General features: G+C 38.8%; 1 protein-coding gene across 3 annotated transcripts in view; it reads right to left on the bottom strand.

Annotated features, from left to right (window-relative positions):
- Positions 1–1,893: 1,893 nt before the first annotated feature.
- The window catches only part of STX17 (syntaxin 17), a 36,110-nt gene continuing 19,352 nt past the window's right edge, over positions 1,894–18,651 (bottom strand). For all 3 annotated transcript variants that reach the window (XM_059815197.1, XM_059815198.1, XM_059815199.1), the window contains exons 4-8: positions 13,214–13,433; positions 7,778–7,896; positions 7,644–7,694; positions 5,487–5,573; positions 1,894–4,761 (exon numbers count right to left, since the gene is read on the bottom strand). In XM_059815197.1, coding sequence (XP_059671180.1) covers positions 4,522–4,761; positions 5,487–5,573; positions 7,644–7,694; positions 7,778–7,896; positions 13,214–13,433 — 717 coding nt within the window. In that variant the 3' untranslated portion in view covers positions 1,894–4,521. The remainder of the gene's footprint in view (positions 4,762–5,486; positions 5,574–7,643; positions 7,695–7,777; positions 7,897–13,213; positions 13,434–18,651) is intronic.

The raw sequence follows: 18,651 nt of genomic DNA, 5'->3' as shown, positions 1-18,651 counted from the left end.
TATCAACAGTTCTGGTTAACAGGGGAAGTCCTGGACGACTGGAGGCTTGCCAATGTGATGCCTATCATCTGCAAGAAGGGCCAGAAGGAGGATCTGGGGAGCTACAGGCCTGTCAGCCTGACCTCGGTACCAGGGAAGATTATGGAGAGGTTCATCTTGAGGGCGCTCACAGGGCACGTGCAGGACAACCAAGGGATCAGGCCCAGCCAGCACGGGTTCATGAAAGGCAGGTCCTGCTTGACCAACCTGATCTCCTTCTATGACCAGGTGACCCACCTAGTGGGTGAGGGAAAGGCTGTGGATGTTGTCTACCTGGACTTCAGCAAAGCCTTCGACACTGTCTCCCACAGCATTCTCCTGGAGAAGCTGGCGACTCATGGTGAAGACAGGTGCACTCTTTGCTGGGTAAAAAACTGGCTGAGAGAGTTGTGGTGAATGGAGTGAAATCCAGTTGGCGGATGGTCACAAGCGGAGTCCCCCAGGACTCAGTTTTGGGGCCAGTCTTGTTTAATACGTTTATCGATTATCTGGGTGAGGGGATTGAGTGCACCCTCAGTAAGTTTGCAGACAACACAAGTTGGGCAGGAGTGTTGATCTGCTCCAGGGTAGGAAGGCTCTGCAGAGGGATCTGGACAAGCTGGATAGATGGCCTGAGGCCAACTGTATGAGGTTCAACAAGGCCAAATGCCGAGTCCTACACTTAGGTCACAACAACCCTATGCAATGCTACAGGCTTGGGGACGAGTGGCTGGAAAGGTGCCCTGCAGAAAAGGACCTGGGGGTGTTGGTTGACAGCCGGCTGAAGATGAGCCAGCAGTGTGCCCAGGTGGCCAAGAAGGCCAACGGCATCCTGGCCTGTATCAGGAACAGTGTGGCCAGCAGGACTAGGGAGATGATCGTGCCCCTGTACTTGGCGCTGGTGAGGCCGCACATCGAATACTGTGTTCAGTTTTGGGCCCCTCACTACAAGAAGGACATTGAGGTGCTGGAGCGTGTCCAGAGAAGGGCGATGAGGCTGGTGAGGGGTCTGGAGCACAAGTCTGATGAGGAGCAGCTGAGGGAACTGGGGTTGTTCAGTCTGGAGAAGAGGAGGCTGAGGGGAGACCTCATCGCTCTCTACAGCTACCTGAAAGGGGGTTGCAGAGAGGTGGGTGTTGGTCTCTTCTCCCAAGTGACAAGCAATAGGACAAGAGGAAATGGCCTCAAGTTGCACCAGGGGAGGTTCAGGCTGGATATTAGGAAAAATTTCTTTACTGAGAGAGTGGTGAAACACTGGAAATAGCTGCCCAGGGAGGTGGTGGAGTCACCATCACTGGAGATGTTCAAGGAACATGCGGACGTGGCATTGTAGGACATTGTTTAGTGGGCATGGTGGTGTTGGGTTGGTGGTTGGACTTGATGATCCTGCAGGTCTTTTCCAACCTTAATGATTCTGTGATTCTGTGTTTCAAATTGAGCCTTTCAATTCTGATCATCTACATCAATTGTTTTAACCATTCAGTGCTCTGCTAACCACTCCCTTTAATGTTTCTCAAGGCTTTTATGGGAAGTTGTCAAACAATATTATGAGTTATCCCCATATGGAACAAAACCATTCAAAACTCTCTTTTTAACTAAACTTATGGAGTCCATTTCTGAACTAGCATATGCATATGAGTTACTAGATGCATGCAGCATTTTAGGAACTTGTGTTAATTTCAGTCAATGTAAATATTTCAATAGCTGAAGCATGTGTTTGGTAACTCAATTCAGGATTCTTAAATCTTGGTAATGCAATTATTTTAATACTATAAAATTTGTGAAGGATTAATATTTTAGTTGCTGAAAGGAAATAAACCCCGATGTTCTCAATAAATGCTACAACCAGTCTCATAGGCAAAAACTTTTATTTGGTCTGAAAGAATTATGTGTATCTTACATTTCTTCTGACTAACATGCCTAGCAACTTAAATGCTAGTTTGGTTACTCAGATGCCCATGTTTCTTCACATATGTAAATAACCCATATATTTTAAAAAACCATGGCTTAAATAAGTCTCCCACATCTAGTGTGTACACAATGTTTTGAAATTGCTTCCTTAAAGACACAAGGAGGAAGAATAGTTTTTGTGCTAGACATTTCATAAAACGAGTGCATACCAAGCTAAATTTGTATAAGCTGTGGCAGGAATTCAGTTTTATGAATTTAGATTGTCCTGGCATTAGTCCAGCTTGGGCGGAGAGGGTGGGGTCCTCCATGTCTTTGATGTGGCTGTTATCATTTAAATGCACAAGGTTTCGAAGCATACAGTAGGAAAGCAGACATAGCTTTTTAAAATCATACAAAGAATCAACCACAGTTTCTGATTAAGAACACTTTTTTCTTTAGTTTATTCCTTTAAATGTAGAAATTACATATGAAAGGAATGAACAGCCTTAGTATGAAGTTGTTACAAGCTCATTAAATGTGTTTACATCCAAAGTAGATGCATTTAAAGAAAAGCGCTTTTTGCCCAACAGGAGCAAATGAGCTAAATTACTTGGGTCATGTTTTCCACTCCAGCTGATGTTACAGATGTAGGCACTGTGGCTTTAACATGTGCAGTTTTGACAATGTTGTTCACGATTACTTGTGAAAACTATTCTTGCACGCATTGGTTCCCTGAGCCTCAGACCTACTTAAAATAGACACAAGGCTTTGACTGATGGCAATTTCAATCATATTTTAAAAGTAATAAGGATGAACCATTCAGAAAAAGATATTTGTGCTGTAACTAACAGTTGCTTACAGTGTCTCTAGGCACAAAAAAACTATCATTTGTCATTAGAAGACAGTTATTTCCAATGATGATATCAAAGTACTGGTTAAGAAAAGGGCGTTCTTTCTATTGTATTCTTCCTTAATCAGTGTTCCCTGCTAGGGAGCCTTATCACTGAACACTGACTTCAGTGTTCACCTAATAAAACTGGACTCAAGCAGAGCTCAGGATGAATTGAAGGATTTAAAAACTTTAAAAAGCAGCTGCCTAACCTCAGTTGCTGTTCCCCCAAACAGTAGCAGCAATAGTGTGGGAACTGTCCTGGAAGGATGGAGGTAGGACCATGTGCTGAACAGTAGATTATGTGACAATAGTACAATTACGTGACAATAAAAACACGTTAACACTCCCCTATTTAACAATGGAAGTTTCAGAAGCAAAAGGCTTCTTAAGCAGCAAAAAAAGGATGGTAAGGCTAACAGGCATTTGCTATAAAAAGCTAGCAAAAGCACTAACACTGTCTCACCCCATGTAGACTCCAGAGCATGTTCCAAAATCTTGAAAAGGCTGAGAAGCTACTCTACAGTGCAGGTGGAAGCAGAAGTTTCAGAAGTGAACAGCATGCAGGCATGCAGCTGACCCAAACAAGCATGGTTTACTTACTGTAAACAGTATCAGGTTGACATTTTCAAAACAGTCCCATCATCTGGGGACGTCAGCTAACACTGGCACCATTTAAAGGGCCTTGCTGCTTTACCATCCTTTGACCTGGTGCCTAATGCCACCCTTCAGGGATAAGAAAGACTATTGAGGGAGCAGGCCTGGCTGCAGCACTGCCTTTCAGGGAAGCCATTTAGCTCTCCCACCAGAGCACTGCTGGTGACAGGAGATGAGAAGCAAGGGCAACATCTAGCAGTAAGCGCTGCTTAAGTAAGCTGAGGCTTCGGGCTCAGAATGCCAGAGCTTGTCACTTCATCCTGTAAAGTGTTCTCAGGACAAGCCAAGGAGTTGAACAGCCATGGAAAATTACTATTCTCCAGTAGCAGTCCTGCAGGGTTGCTGCTTAAACTGTTTAATTTTTAGCTACACTTTGAACAAGATGAGAAGCTTGCAAATTTAAAAAAAAAGTACCTGAAAAAGGGGGAAAAGCTGATTATGATGCTGATCTGGTTTGGCTGATGGATGCAGATGTGGGACTTACATACATAAGGTTTTTTTGCACCTTGCTCAGCCAACATTTTAACCTTTTCCTATGGCAACTAATACTTCCCTGTGCACAATTGAACAGGCATAGTCAGTCATGTCCTGGGGGTACACACAGGAAGAGTTTGGGAACCCAGATAAATGAAAGTAAATTTAAAGTACTATGACCATGAAAGTTAGATGCAACTTACTTCCTTTTCTTTGGCGCTCTATAATAGAAGCTCCAGCTTCTGGGTGGCATTCATGGGAAAGCACTAGGGTTTTCCAAATACCTCTCTTTGTATTGTCTGCAAGACACTATGCAAATTTGGCATGAAGCACCTGTCACCCATCATTACAGCTGTGCACATAGCTCACCTAAGAACTTTATAATTAAAAGTTACCCATATAATTTTCAAAGGACTGATGTCACTTATCACATCTGAAAAGAAAAATTCTGACATTACCGCCTCACCCCTCCCAAGCAACAGTACTGTTGTCAAAATTCACACAACTCAGCCTTGTATTTAAAGCATGAGGCTGCAAGTCTGTCATTAGCACGGCTACTACACTTTTGTTCCTAGTCCAAATGAATCTATACCTCAGCTGGATTTTTTGGCACTTTGGTGAGAAAGCTCTGGACAGCTGGAAGAGACCTGCTCAATCATTTTTTGTTTTCTTCTTTGTATCAATTTTCCACCTGTGAAACCCAAAATCCCACCACCAAGTGCAGCTGCAATTCCTGCCACTTTGAAGCCTGCAAGGAGACCAATAGGACCCCCCACCACTCCACCAATGACTGCACCTGCCACAGGCAGAGCTGCCAGCTTGTATTTTGCAGCCTGTAAAGGGAAAAAAAAAAAAGAGTTAGAATACTTGCCTGTGGCGATGTGCATTTTCCCCTCATTGCTCTTGGCAATGACTTGAATGCTCAGTGATAAATAAACTTTACAAATTAGTATTTAAAAAAAGATGATCTACTATCCCCCATGTATGACAGAACATACTAAAACCAATTCAAAATTGAGCTATCTATCTCATGTATGCAGTTGTGAACCAGGTCCTTTTACATGCTACTGCCTGATTATGTACACTATTTATTACCTTATCTCCATCATTAAATCAAATGAGAAACTGAAAAAATGCTCAGACTTTTCAGTAACATGCCTGAGTCAAGGTCTGTGGCTCGTTAGCCACCATCACTGACATCTACATAGAACGGGATTGAAATTGCATGTTATCATCAACCTGTTGTTTTACGCTTGTTTCATTCTTGTGAGCCAATCGTTGAAAGCTCTTGTCTTTGCAGGTAAACCAACATAGCATCAGAATAGCATTAAAAAAAGCAAAAAAACCCAACTGTATTTCCTAGTAGCCTGGATGTGACAGAAAATTACAAGAGAGATGATTGATTTTTTTTTTTCCCCTGCTACCTATGGGTCATTTCTTCCTTATTTCCTTAATTGCTGGCTCCCTCAGCATTAAAGATGGCAGATCAATGGGGTTAATACAGAGGATTGCTGGGAGGCAGAGTACCATTGATTCACCAGCAGGAGCAGATCCCTACCTTCCCCAAGTTTTTGGTTCCCTCTTCAACATTCACAGCAGCACTGTTGACATGGTCTTCAATCCTGTCAATCTTCTCCTGCTGAGACTAGATGCAAAGGAATTATGAGTGAGGTAACCTGCTGGGAAGCAGCAGTGAGCCAATACACACCATTTTAATGCCTGTAATCAGGGCCCCACAGCCGCTTTCATCTGCTACACACTGCAGCCGTGCAGCCTTAATGGTGGTTCATTAATAGCATCTGATAAACTGTGCTGAAACTACAAACTTACTTTAAAAAAATCTTAACTATTAAGTAATAATATGGTGTGGGTATTATACAATGCATTGCCGCAGTTAGAGAAAACAACCCCAAAACATATGATTTCCAAATCTTTTCTGTGAATAGATAAACTTGCATTCCAAAAGGAAAAATAATACAGACTAGCCTTTTTGTTTCCTGCTGAGTTTCACGTTCAAAAAAAATTCTATAAAGAGCATTTAGAAGATCAGTACCAATTCCAACATACAAAGCTCCACCAAGAAGCCTAAACAGAAGTGTTTAATTATGACATTATAAAACAGACTTAACTTTACAAATAGAATAGTGACAGTACTGAAAATACACTTGCTCTTGCTCTATATTCTACAGTTTGATTTTACAAAAATGTTCCATCCTTTCTCCAAATGCAGTCAGATTCCCCTGCAGTCTCTCTCAGAGAACGCTGGAGCAGAAGATAAAGGGGTTTGTGGGTTTGTTTGTTCTTATTTTAATCTCAGCGCTACCCAGGCTGGTTTATGTCACAAAGATAATTAAATGGCTAACGTTCAGCTTAAAATAAAAGGTATTCTGAACTTTCTGGAACCTCTTTCTAAATCAGAAACTGCTGAATCCACCAGCTCTGGTATCTTCACCTACGATCCAATCCACACACTTTAGATACTTGCTATTATATCTAATGACAGTTACGTGTAAAATTTCAGAAAGTCCTGGGAACAGGAACTCCCTTTTTTAGCTAAAGCTGCTAACATTTAAGCTACTGAATAAAAATTTTTGCAGTCCCTCTCCAGCCTAATGAATCTTAGGGGTTTTTTGGTATATGTGAAGCAGCACGTATTCAGCAGAAAGGATAAAAGCTATTTTATCTATCCCAACTAACTCAACAGCAAGAAGATTAATGAAAGAACTCTCCTAGGAGATGGGGACTGTGGGTTTAAATTCCCTGTGGCAAAGGAAGAACTAAACATTGGGAACTGAGTGTGGATGATGAAGATGCACAGCCTTTTGGCAGCTACATTTGTGAGAGCAGAGAAAGGTGAAGGAAACTTCAGATTTTTTTAGTACTCCTGATTAAGCGAGAAAAGTGCCTGAGAAACACCTGCCCTGTGCAGTGAAGGCTATTGTCACCATTACCGTTAGAAACTGTAAAAATGAATGGAACATGGGTGGAAGTCTGCAGTCAACACTGTAGAGCTTCTGCTAAGCTTCAGCTTGTGACCAAGGGCACTGGCTATGCTCTGGTGACAAAAACTTAGGAGCAATTATCAGCACTAGTGCTGAAACAGAAGACTATCACCTCCTCAAAAATTACCTTGACAGAGCCTGAACCAACAGGAGAGCCACAAAGATACTTGTAGCAATGACGTACTGATGTAGGGAAGGAAGAGCTGTTAAGATTTCTATCCAGATGGGACAGCTGAGTAGTTAAACTAATGCTTTTGAACATCGCTCTTCTGGTGGCACTTGCAAATCAAAAGGAAACCTTTCACCTTACTGCTAGACAATTTGATGTAAACATATGCATCACCTATGACTTTGGAAAGTATCTAATGTACAGGCTTTGAAACTATAGGCGTAGTTACCATAGGTGCCAAGTAGCAAAGACAGCACCTTCATGCAGGCATCTCAGCTCACTGTGAGGAAACTGCTCTGCCTCTACTGGCATTTTCCTGAAGTTCCTAGCAGTGACTAGGATTTCATAGTCTTGAATATTGGACTGAATAAATTCAATGTTATTCTGCTATTCTGTCACTTTGATCAAGTGATACTAGCTCAGTCTGAGTTCAGATTACAGGCAGAAGTCTTGTTCGTAGTTTTTTCCCCCAACTAGGAGTTACCCATTCACCCTCTTTTTGTACAAGACACTATCTAGGATAGAATGCAGAATTAATACTTACGCTGACTAAGAGAGAAAAATCAGTCACCAACTGGCTAAGCTGAATCAACTCCTACAAATAAAAAACAAATGTTATTTTGTAATAGTTGCTAAAAACAAGAGCACCATCGTGGCAGTAAGGGAGTTTCAACATACCTCTTCTAAAGTTTCCCAGGACTCAGCTGCATTTTCTTCCTGAGGTATTTCAGGAAGGCAGGAGTAGGTCTGGATTAAACTTTGGGAGCCATCCTTCACTTCCATGTTATATAAAGTTCCTGAATGAGAAACACAATGTTTATAAATAAATGCACTGGATCAGAATGCAGGTGATGTGCAAAGTTTCTTGCTCTTAATGTTTCTCAAGGATAAATTGATACTTAACCTAACTCAAGCCAAGCAACATCCCTGAAAATGATCATGTAGGGAAAAGTCTTACAGCACTAGACAGTTTCTTAAAAGGAAGTTATTGCCAAAGAAATAGGTTCATTTCTATCAGCGCCCTTTCACAATCAGTTCTGAGAATGATATTAAATTACACTCCTGAATTCAAGGTCAGTTAATTAATTTTGTATCAACTGAGCTAAGAAAACTGAGCTTGGGACAAAAACTTTTCATTTACTTACAACACATAAAAACACTGCGCTTCCAAAACTGAACAGACAGTTATTCATTTAATGATTATTATGCTACCAGTTTGATTTTCAACCATTTGGGACTAAAAGAAGCTGGAAGAAAAGCTTTCAAAGCAAAAGCAGGGAAAACCAAGTAATATGCTGACCAGCATTCAGTGCTGGATCCAGCTGAGTAACGGTACTGTGAGGATGGCAAACATTTGCAGCTCAGCAGTGTAAAGGAGATATTCTCAAGTATCTTCCTTTCTAAATCACCTGTGTTGAATGCACAAGGCATTAGGACAAAGTATAGTGGAAAAAACGGGAATGAGAGACAGCTAGGTGGCATGGGGGAGAGCAGATATAATGAACAGACACACACATACCTCCTCCAGCCCAAGAATGCAGTCTTGAGCCACTACGGATGTAATGGACATGCGTAACTATGGACAAGGAATTACATGGTAATAAAGAATAAAAACAAGTTTGGCTTGTCATAGCGAGGATTAAGGAATAGCTTGAGAGTATGAAAGGCAGACTGGAGAATGTATGTATGTAAACACATGCAAAGATCATGTTAATTTAGACAACTTCAATTTCTGAAAGAAGATAGCTACTTTAGTAGGACACTGACGTCTCCTTCCTTGGGAGGTTAGTGTCAAGAGAAAGCTTAATATGGTTAGACTGGTTAGCTATGTCTAATAATATTGAAGTGTAAATATTGCATTAAAATCTTCTTTAGAAACAATGAATGTACCAAGGTACTATAATAGTATTATATAACTGTTACAACAACAGATATGAACAATGGAAAACAAATAAAAATAATTATATTCAATAACAAGTCAGTAATAGTGCATGCGTACTCATGGAATTAATTTAAGATAAAATAAAAATTACACATTTTCAAAACATTTGTCCATTTCTCAACATCTTTATCCCAGTATCTCACAATACATTACAGACCTAATCGTCCTAACTCTCAGATCAACAGAAGTCTAACGTCAATGAAGGCGACATACAGCTGTAATTACTAAGTAAGCAGAGTAAGCGATTGGGGGTTTTATTTTGGGCTTGTTTTTCTTTCTAACTATTTTTACCCCTTTTCCTTTAAGAATCCAGACATGGAAGACCCTTCACCTTCTACAATCATCACCTGTTCTTCCAGAATGTATTTTTTATCTATAGCATCAGATTAATTAATGTTATATACTCAGTTCTGAAATATCCCTTTTCCGTTTTCAGTGTAATTAATCATATATCCAAATCATATTCTCCAAATTTTTGGAGAAACCAATTCTGTTACATATTCTGACATTTAACATTGGTTTTGAGTATTTTATTCCATTTCAATCCCTCACAATCTTATTTCAAAATCAAGTTTCCTCTGCTAAGAAAAGTGTACTCTTCCCTAATCAGTCACATGCATGCTAAGTTGGTTGAAATTAAAATATTCATAATTCAAAAGCAAAAAATAAAGCCCACTAAGCAAAATTGCCTCCTAACAAATTATGTTCCCTATTCTGGTCTGTCCTTAACAATCCATGCTGACCTATTGTAGAAAAGCACATCCTTCACCATACATGAATGATTTTGCAAGACACGCATTCAAAAGAACTTAAAAGTAGTTTTATACTGTTTTCACTTTCTAATAACTAAAAATCAGTGGAAAAAAATTCCTCAAGAAAATTATTTGCTCACTTCAAAAAACTGAAGAATAAGAAGGGTAAGAGAAGGTGAAGTCACATTTGGACTGAAAGTATGAGTAAGAAATTTATATTCACTAGTTCATGTTTTATCAAATCTAACCAATTTTAATAGAACTGAGAATGGAAGTGGCTCCACCAGTTCACTTACAGCATCTCCACAGAAATGCAGTAATACAAAACACCTTTGCAGATTTCATAGAGCAGCTTCGCACCTCATTACACTCAAGATAAAAATCTAATGCTCCGGAAGATTCAATATGTTGCTTAAAAGATCGTAGTAATTTTAAGAGTGGAGTCTCACCTTTTGTTAATATTTGTTCAAAATGCAATTAAATTCCCTTTCTATTGGACTTGAGCCGAGGATGGTGAAGGGGAGAAGGGACCACATCATTTCACTGACATACCTTCTAAATGGGCGATTTGAATTTGTAAACTTCCTTCTCTACCAGATGGGAAGCAACATGCTACAAAGAACGGGCATACTGAAGCTCCTTTGATTAAGATCAGCAGCCAAGATTTGCTTTCAGGACTGCAGCCTCTAAGCACAAAAGAATAGGCAATATATTGCATTTGTGTTAGCAATTCAACAGAGCTGCTTTCACTGTCAGGCAAACTTGAAAAAAAAAAAAAATCTGTTTAATTGTATTTAGTTGTCTGCCTGCCTGTATGTTTTACTTTAAATGGGGTGAATTATTTCCTGTATTCTTGAGCAGACTTGCAGGAGCGAGTCATTCCAGTAATATTTTTCTGTTCTTCTCATGCCAATCTTTCTGATCAATTTCTTATCTTTCTGAAGTCCAGTTATGCTCAATGTCCTCCATACTGTAAAAGTATTTCAGATTCAAAAAGCAGTCCTGTTCTTTGAAATTAAACTCTAGTTCCCATTTAACACCTATGTAACTGTTTGTCAGAAAAGCAATAAGTCAAGACAAGGCCTTTCCAATGAAATACCAGAATGTATAGAGGACAACTGCAGAAAGTTACCAAAAGAAGAGATATTTTAAATTTAATTCTGATTGTAACAGAGAAGAGCTCACAAAGAGCCTGAAAAGTAATGGCTAATATGGATGAAGGGGATGACTGAGTACCAGAGTTCACTATTCTAAAACTCAGACTAAATGACTAAAGACAATGAGCTCTTCCCAAAAGAGATATTAACACATTTGGCAAACTGATTAATAGAAACTATGGGGAAGAAGTTCCTAAAGGATAAAGGACTGCAAAAGAGCTGGCAGACACTGATAAAATAGACTATACTGAAGATGACAGCAAATTGTCCTGATGCAGAGCAAAATGCTTATGGATTCAGCAAGAGCTCTTCAATGCCCTGGATATCAAGAATTTGACACACAATTAAGACGAGTACAAGGAATAATATAAGTATGGAAAGTTAATATCATAAGGACTAGGACACAAATAAATTGCAACTACCAAGGGCCATAAAAGGTAGCAAGAAAGTTTCTGTGAATGCTTTTCAAGTTAGAGGAAGACAAAGGAAGTGTAAGTGCATTGCCAGGTAAGGAAAGAAAATAACAGATGACCCAGAGAAAGATTAACTCAGTCTTTGTACAAACAGGTAGCTGTAATCAAGTATTTGATGCAATTAATTTAAACAAAAAAGAAAAAAAAAAAGGATTGGCTGCAACATAAGAAGAACAGGTTAAACATATTTAGTTATCTATTCAAGTCCTGAGGGTTTGATGAAATTCACTCTTGGGCATTTAAGAAACAGCCTCTGAAAGGTCAAGCGTATTTCTGAGAACTTGACTAAGGGGGTCCCAGAGGACTGCAAGAGAACAGATTCAGTTATTATCTTCTTTTTTTGGAGGGGAAGGAGAATGCAGCAAATAGCCAGACTTTGAAAACCACAAAGATATTAGGACAAACTACTGAACAATCAACTACAAGATGCTGAAGGTGTTGAAAAAGTCAAGCTTCATATTTCAGAAGCCAATTCAGTCTTTTCGATTGGCCTGGTAAGAAGACAGAAATTTTTTATGATGAGGGTGGTGAGACACTGGAACAGGCTGCCCAGAGAAATTGTGGATGCCCCATTATTGGAAGTGTTCAACGGGGCTTTGAGCAACCTGATCTACTGAAAGATATCCCTGCCCATGGCAGGGGGGTTGGACTAGATGATCTTCAAAGATCCCTTCCAAACCATTCTATGGTTCTGTATTTGATATATCTTGACATTCATAAGACTTTCTGATACTACTGCATGACATTCTTGAAAGCAAGCCCAGTCTTCCAAATCTACTTTTCTTTTCTCCCTGTTTGACCATTAGACTCACTAGCTTGTTAATCACACTTGAAAGAGTTCTTATAGTTCTCTATATAGCAACAAGAAGGGTCATGAAATCACATTTGATGGCAGATACTTCTACAATGCCATTGACTGAGAATACTCTTTCAATTTTAAAGACACATGAAATTTCCAAACGATTTTAAACAATACTGCTACTGCAGCAATCCAACTAATTACTATTATGTGGAAGGATTTAATCCCAATGTAACCAACTTTCTCCCAGATCATTAGCAGAGAACACTAGCTGGTACCAGGGCATAATAAGGACTTCCCCCGAAGACAGAATGGTACAACAAAGAATGAAAGACATTTTCTAGGGAAAGGAGGGAAAACCAGTGAACATGTCTGACTTGTAGCATGTCATAGTATGTTTTCAAAATCTTTTTTTCAAAATATTTTCTTTAAATGGATTTATACTGTTTTCTGCTTTCTTGTCAGTTACTGAGACAAAATGCTACAGGAAGAGATGTTCTCCTTTACATAGAGACTTGCTCCTCTTTTCCAGGTATTTCAGCAGTGGCACATTATACTGTCTGTCATATAAAAATTGTTTTCTTCTTGATGTTGCAAGCACTAATTCAATGAAAACAGCCTAAATGATTACTCGCAGACAATCAAGTGATTTGCAGGGGCAGGGGAAAGAAGTCAAGCTACTGTGAAACATGAATGTAAGTGTCCTTCATATGAACAGTCTTCTATTTCAAGATCCAAGGCTACAGGATCTTCTTCATTGAAGGCCACAACTATCTCATTTCTTAAGATACTTTAATTAGAGCATTCTCCACTTACCAAAACTCAGTCACAGGTCATGAGAAAAGTGTGATGTAGGGAAAGAAAATCCACTTCTTGATTAACAATTATTCTTCAACTGAAATCTCATTTGTTTACTTGTTACTCTGATTGGAGAACGCAGACTGGATACAACAATATAGATAACAGAGATACAGAAATGAAATTCTACTACCTCCTCCTACAGTTGCGGATCTGGTTAAAGAGGCATCCTCCTGTCCTTCGAGTTGCTTTCTAAGTTCTTCTGCAGATTCAGAATGGAGCTGCAGGAAGTCTTTTATGGCAAATGAAGCTTCCTCTTTAACTGGATTTATCATTCTCTGCAGAACTGGGATGTCTTCCTCTCGGACTCGCAAACAGAGTTTCTCCATCTCTCTCATATTAGCTCGGAGTTGCTGTAACAGTTTTAAGAGTTATTTTGTAGCTTACTAGGTAAGAGCATGAGACATCTTTTGTGTTTGGGAAGCAACTATCATCTTGATTATCTTTAAATAGTGATAAAAAGTGCCATTTCTAAGTTTTAATAAACTATGACCAAAAAAACCCTCAGAAGTCCCAGCTTTCAAGCAATCCCTATGTTCCAGGTCACCTCTCCGCTACATTTACTTTCATTTCCAGACTGCATTGTTTGACTGCAGCTGGTTCGCTGGTCAAAGATGCCCCCAACTGCTGTAAAAGCCCGTGCCTCTGTTAACGCAGTGAATCCTTCCTTTGAACCCATCCTGGGTCTCCCAGACACTGTTACTTTGTGACCCAGTGCTATGCCCTGGTCTTTTTGTGCTGCTCCCTCAGAAGAATCACCCCATAAAAACTGCAGTGCTCTGCAGAGAAGGGGCTTGTCCTCCCTTAAAGTAGCTCAACCTAGAGATGAGATGATCCCTTCTGAGTAAATGACCCATGTCCTACTCTTCCTAAGTCAGATGACAGTCCTGTAGCTGACAGTGATACTGAGCGAGGCAGCAATTTAGTCACCTCAACTCAGCTCAAAGCTGTCCAGAGAGGAAGGCGTCGGTACTTCCAAGCGCTTCTTACTCGGAAGTGCCACTACATCATAACCAGCTCACTAAGTCTGTTGTATTCTCAATATTTGCTTGTGCTTGTGAGTTCACTCAGTTCTGTATCTATAAAAAAAAATAAATGGGGGTGGCAGCTCCCAACACAGCAGTCCCTAAACAGTGCAGTGAGGTGTCACCCAGACACATTGCTGAGTCTTTTTGGACATGGCCTGCTCTCCATAGGGGAAACTAAGCTATCTGCCCTAGGAGGGTAAGTACCAAAGATCAAGGAAGAGATGTTACCTATTATCTGCTCTGGCAAACTAATTTATCTGTAGTACCAGCCAACTGCAAACCAAGGGAGAAGTATTTCTGAAGCCATCCCCATCAATATTTTTATTTTCTTGCTGTCAATTTTATACTTTATCCACTTCTCCAAGTAAAGAAGTCATTTTATTTTGGGTTTTAATTAAAGTATTTAACGAATTAATTCACTATGTAATTACTGAGGTTATTTCGGTGTCTGTGACCAATTTAGGCCTTTGCCAAAATATTGACACAGGTTGCAACAAGTTGAAATAATATCCAGATAAAATAAGTGATTGATTGCTTCTCAAAATTTGCTTTTTTTATAGTAAGTGACTGTGGTGATTATAGCACTTCAGGGTACAATAATTCACAACCCTCAACTACCCCAAAACTATAATTTTCATTTTGTAAAGACAACTTCAGGGACAAAGGAGAAGGATTACTTTGTTTTGCAGTATTTATATTCTTTTTTCAGAAGAAAGACAAATATAGTTGTTTGATTGGAATATCAAATATAATAAAATACAGAAATATTTCTTTAGTTACAGAAGTGTTGAGAAGATATAAACTATTCACAACTAGCAAGAAGAGCCTGTGTGCAGGCATCTCCTGTGAGATAAATTTCTGTCTACAGCAAAAATAGGGGGGTTTTTTTACTGCCTAGGATTTTAAAATCTAAAAATGCTCAACTTTTCTTTTTCTACAAATGAAAAGAAGAAATTTGTAGTTTAAGTTATGCCATTCATTGTTTTAGGACAGAGTTTTTATCTAACTATAAAAAAACCAAGGCTGTAATAAAAATAATATTCATTGCATTATATTATAAGATTATATAATAAATTGTATTATTTATTGCACTATTTACCAATTGTTTTGAATATTCTTCTCACAGCAGAACAGGAGAATGGATTAACACCAGTGAGCAGTTAGAAAAAGAATGGTTGTCTTTGGTAATACAAACCAGGTACAGGTAATGCCTTAGAATGGCAGTATTGCTTACCTGGAAAAGCAGGAACTAGATGGAATTTATTTTATTTATATACTCTAGTAGAATTAATTTTTATTAACATGTATAAAACATAGTAGGAATATAATTAGAGAAGAAGGAAATTAATTCAACAACAAAATGAAGTAACACTGCACGAGCCATATTAGGCAACCAAAGAAAGAACTATTGATTCGTAAAAATCATTTGTCAAATTACTAAGAGTATATTCTATTGTATGCTTAAATTAAGAGTACTATGAGCCAATTTAGGCTGCATTATTTAAGACTAACCCCAGGTAAAAACACTGATGAACAACAAAAAAAGGGAGATACAAAAAATAACTTTGTAAGATATTGAGTTGAATTAGAAACATGGTACCCAATAATTTTCCTCATACACTTCTCATCTTAATCTACCTTGCTCTTCCTGTTATCTTCCTCCCACGGTCTGCCCATAAGTACTGAAAAAAGGAGAATGTCATCACTGTCATAGTCCACCACGTGCCAAAATTCTGTTTATAAAATCTTAGAATTGCATTTAAAAGACAGAATGGGACAATCTAGACACAACATTTAATTATCTGGTTTGTGAAAATTATATGCAGGGGACCAAGTGAAGTTGATCCTGCTGTTTTGTTTCAGGAAACAAAATTATTATTATCCTGTCTTTGGCCATAATGGAGACAAAAAATGATACGCCAACCAAAAACATGTTGTGAAACAGTGATAATAGTGAGTTTGAGATGAGCTAATAATGCTTCCAAAGCAGTTTCTTTAAAAAACAAAGGAAAATTTCCCAGCTGAAATTGAGTTAAAACGTAGCTCTGCTAGGGATTTGCACCACAACAGCTGCAGCTGAGGCAAATTACCAGTATAGCCAATGCAGGGGTATAATGAAGATGGTTACTGTGCAGTGACCAACACAATACACAACTTGCTGCAGGAGTTTTCAAAAATCCTGAACAGAAGCTTCAACAGATATGAACTACCCACCCCGTGGATTGGCTACATCAGATCCTCACTTTCACTGTTCATTATTACATTGCTGATGGAAGAGAAGTATTTGTGAGAAAGAAGATCGAGGAATCAGATGATGATATTTGCCTATGTGGTGAAATTTAATTTTAGTACCTCTTCCTTTGTGGATTTGGAGAGAGGACTCTTGTTCCATTTATTGTCAATTAAACAGAAGCTAAACAAATTCAGCCTAGCAAGAAAACTAAGCCCCACTGCGAGGAGACACGTCTTAGGAGCTCACCAGGGTGTAACATGATAAAAGTTATAGATATGCAAATGACTGTGACTTCTTTTCATAATCATTTTAATGGCACAGAGTTTAATTTCTGGGTAGAGCATAAAAGTATATCACCTTCTTCCAAACTGTTTCCACTTTCAAAACCAAGCTTACTTGGCGAGGAAAGTAATACAAAACCCTGATTTCATTTATGGGAACTCCTGAGTTTTGAACTCACGAAATTCAGCCCAAAAGACACCGAATTTTTCTTTATAATATTTGCAGTTTTGGTCTGTTAACTTCCAAAACCAAGTAACAGTCTTTTTTCCAAATGGCTTTCTCACAAAAACCATGGGAAAATAAAGCTGGCGAAAACCTTGGGAAGTTATCGCTTCAAAGCATGATCCGTTGTCCCTATTTTATTTCTGACAGTTGTTTATCTAATCTGGTCTTAAAAGGACTTCTTTATGAAGAGCTACAACCTCCTTGATATTATGTTACAAGAATTCATTACCCTAATTGCCATAACGTTTTTCCTCATGTCTAACAGAAATCTCTCTTCCCTCAGTTTAAACCAGGCATTTCTAATCCTCTCTATTCAAAACAGAGAAAGACAAGCCCTGTTCCTCTTTGCAACCATCTTTTCTATGTTTGCAAGCATACAACATGCCACTGTCAGGCCTTCTTCAGGCAAAATAACTAATTTCTCAGTCTTTCCAAATAAGTCAGTTTTCCCAATTTCTGACCATTTTCATCGCTCTTCCTGAACACTCCCTAATCAGTCCACAGCTTCCTTAAAAGTGTGGTGCCCATACTGGACTAACTGTTCTACCTGGGATCCCTCTAAAGCTGACCAAAGAGATTGTATGAGAGACCGCGCTGACTACTCTCCCATTTATATATCCCACTATGTTATTTCGCTTTTTTATATCACTACCACACTATTGGCTCACTTTCACTCTGTGTCCCTCAAGTCCTCTTCTGCAGAACTGCTGCCCCAACAGCTTCCCACACTGGATCTATACAGCCAAAGATTGTCCTTGTCCCCATCCAAAAAGGTACTGATTTTTCAGGTCTTTTCTCAACATCATTATGAATCCTAATCCTGTCCTCTTCACCAGAATCCCTTAGTCTCTCTCAGCTCTATGCTGTTTGCATATTTTTGCTATGTAACGAAACTAATGTTACATAGCTATTATATAGTGCTTTCATCCCTAGGTCTCAAAGGACTTTACTGGAGTAACATTCACTGTTCTTCTTGAAGAAATGCAGAACTGAGGTAGAGACACAAAGTCTGAGCCTAATTTTTCTAAAGCACCCACAAATTTGGAGGTAGGTCTAGGAGATCCACCAGGATGGTGGAATCTCTATATTATGTGAATAAATATAACAGATTTTTTTCAGAAAAGTAAATGAGTGTGGCATGGTTTTCACAAGTGCTGTGAAAAATCTATTGACTCTATCAACACATGGAAAATGGTAAGAAACAGAGAAGTCATACATAATGAAGTTGCACTGCTTTTCCATTCTTTTCAAAAATCTTTACAAACACATTCAATAAAAAATAAAGAACAAATTATAAATTTCTATCAGAATGTAAAATACAAAAAGAGACAAATGAGCCAAAGGAGAGCTTCATTTAAACTTCGGGGGCTTTTTTTGAGTCACTGTTGCTGAAAATGACTGTACACATCTGCCCATTAGGCTTACCTTATTACTCAGCACACAGTTTTAAATAAGTAAGAGAAGGAATTATTCAAGTATCCAGTTTTTAGAATTATCTTTAAAAACACAAAGTATCTTCCCATACTCTGCTCCTCCTAAGCGGTTTATGAACGGGAATGCCTCTACAGATGTCTAGGACAGAAAAGTGATAGACTCCCTAAGGGATTTAGAAGTTTTAACAGCAATTTTCAGAAAACCTATAAACCTTATTTATACAGAAGAGTAAAAATTCTTCATTTTTTTCAGTATTTGTTTTTCAGAGCGGAAATTTTTCTTCACTAGTGCTGACAGGTGATTTTCAAACCTGATGAAAAATAGATGCTGTGTTTCCATAGGCTTACTGTAGGTTGCCTTAAAATATCA

This window comes from Gavia stellata, chromosome 3, assembly GCF_030936135.1.
Source record: "Gavia stellata isolate bGavSte3 chromosome 3, bGavSte3.hap2, whole genome shotgun sequence".
NCBI classification, from domain to species: domain Eukaryota; kingdom Metazoa; phylum Chordata; class Aves; order Gaviiformes; family Gaviidae; genus Gavia; species Gavia stellata.
The sequence above is the reverse complement of the archived record's forward strand: the minus strand, read 5'-3'. Positions and strand labels throughout refer to the sequence as shown.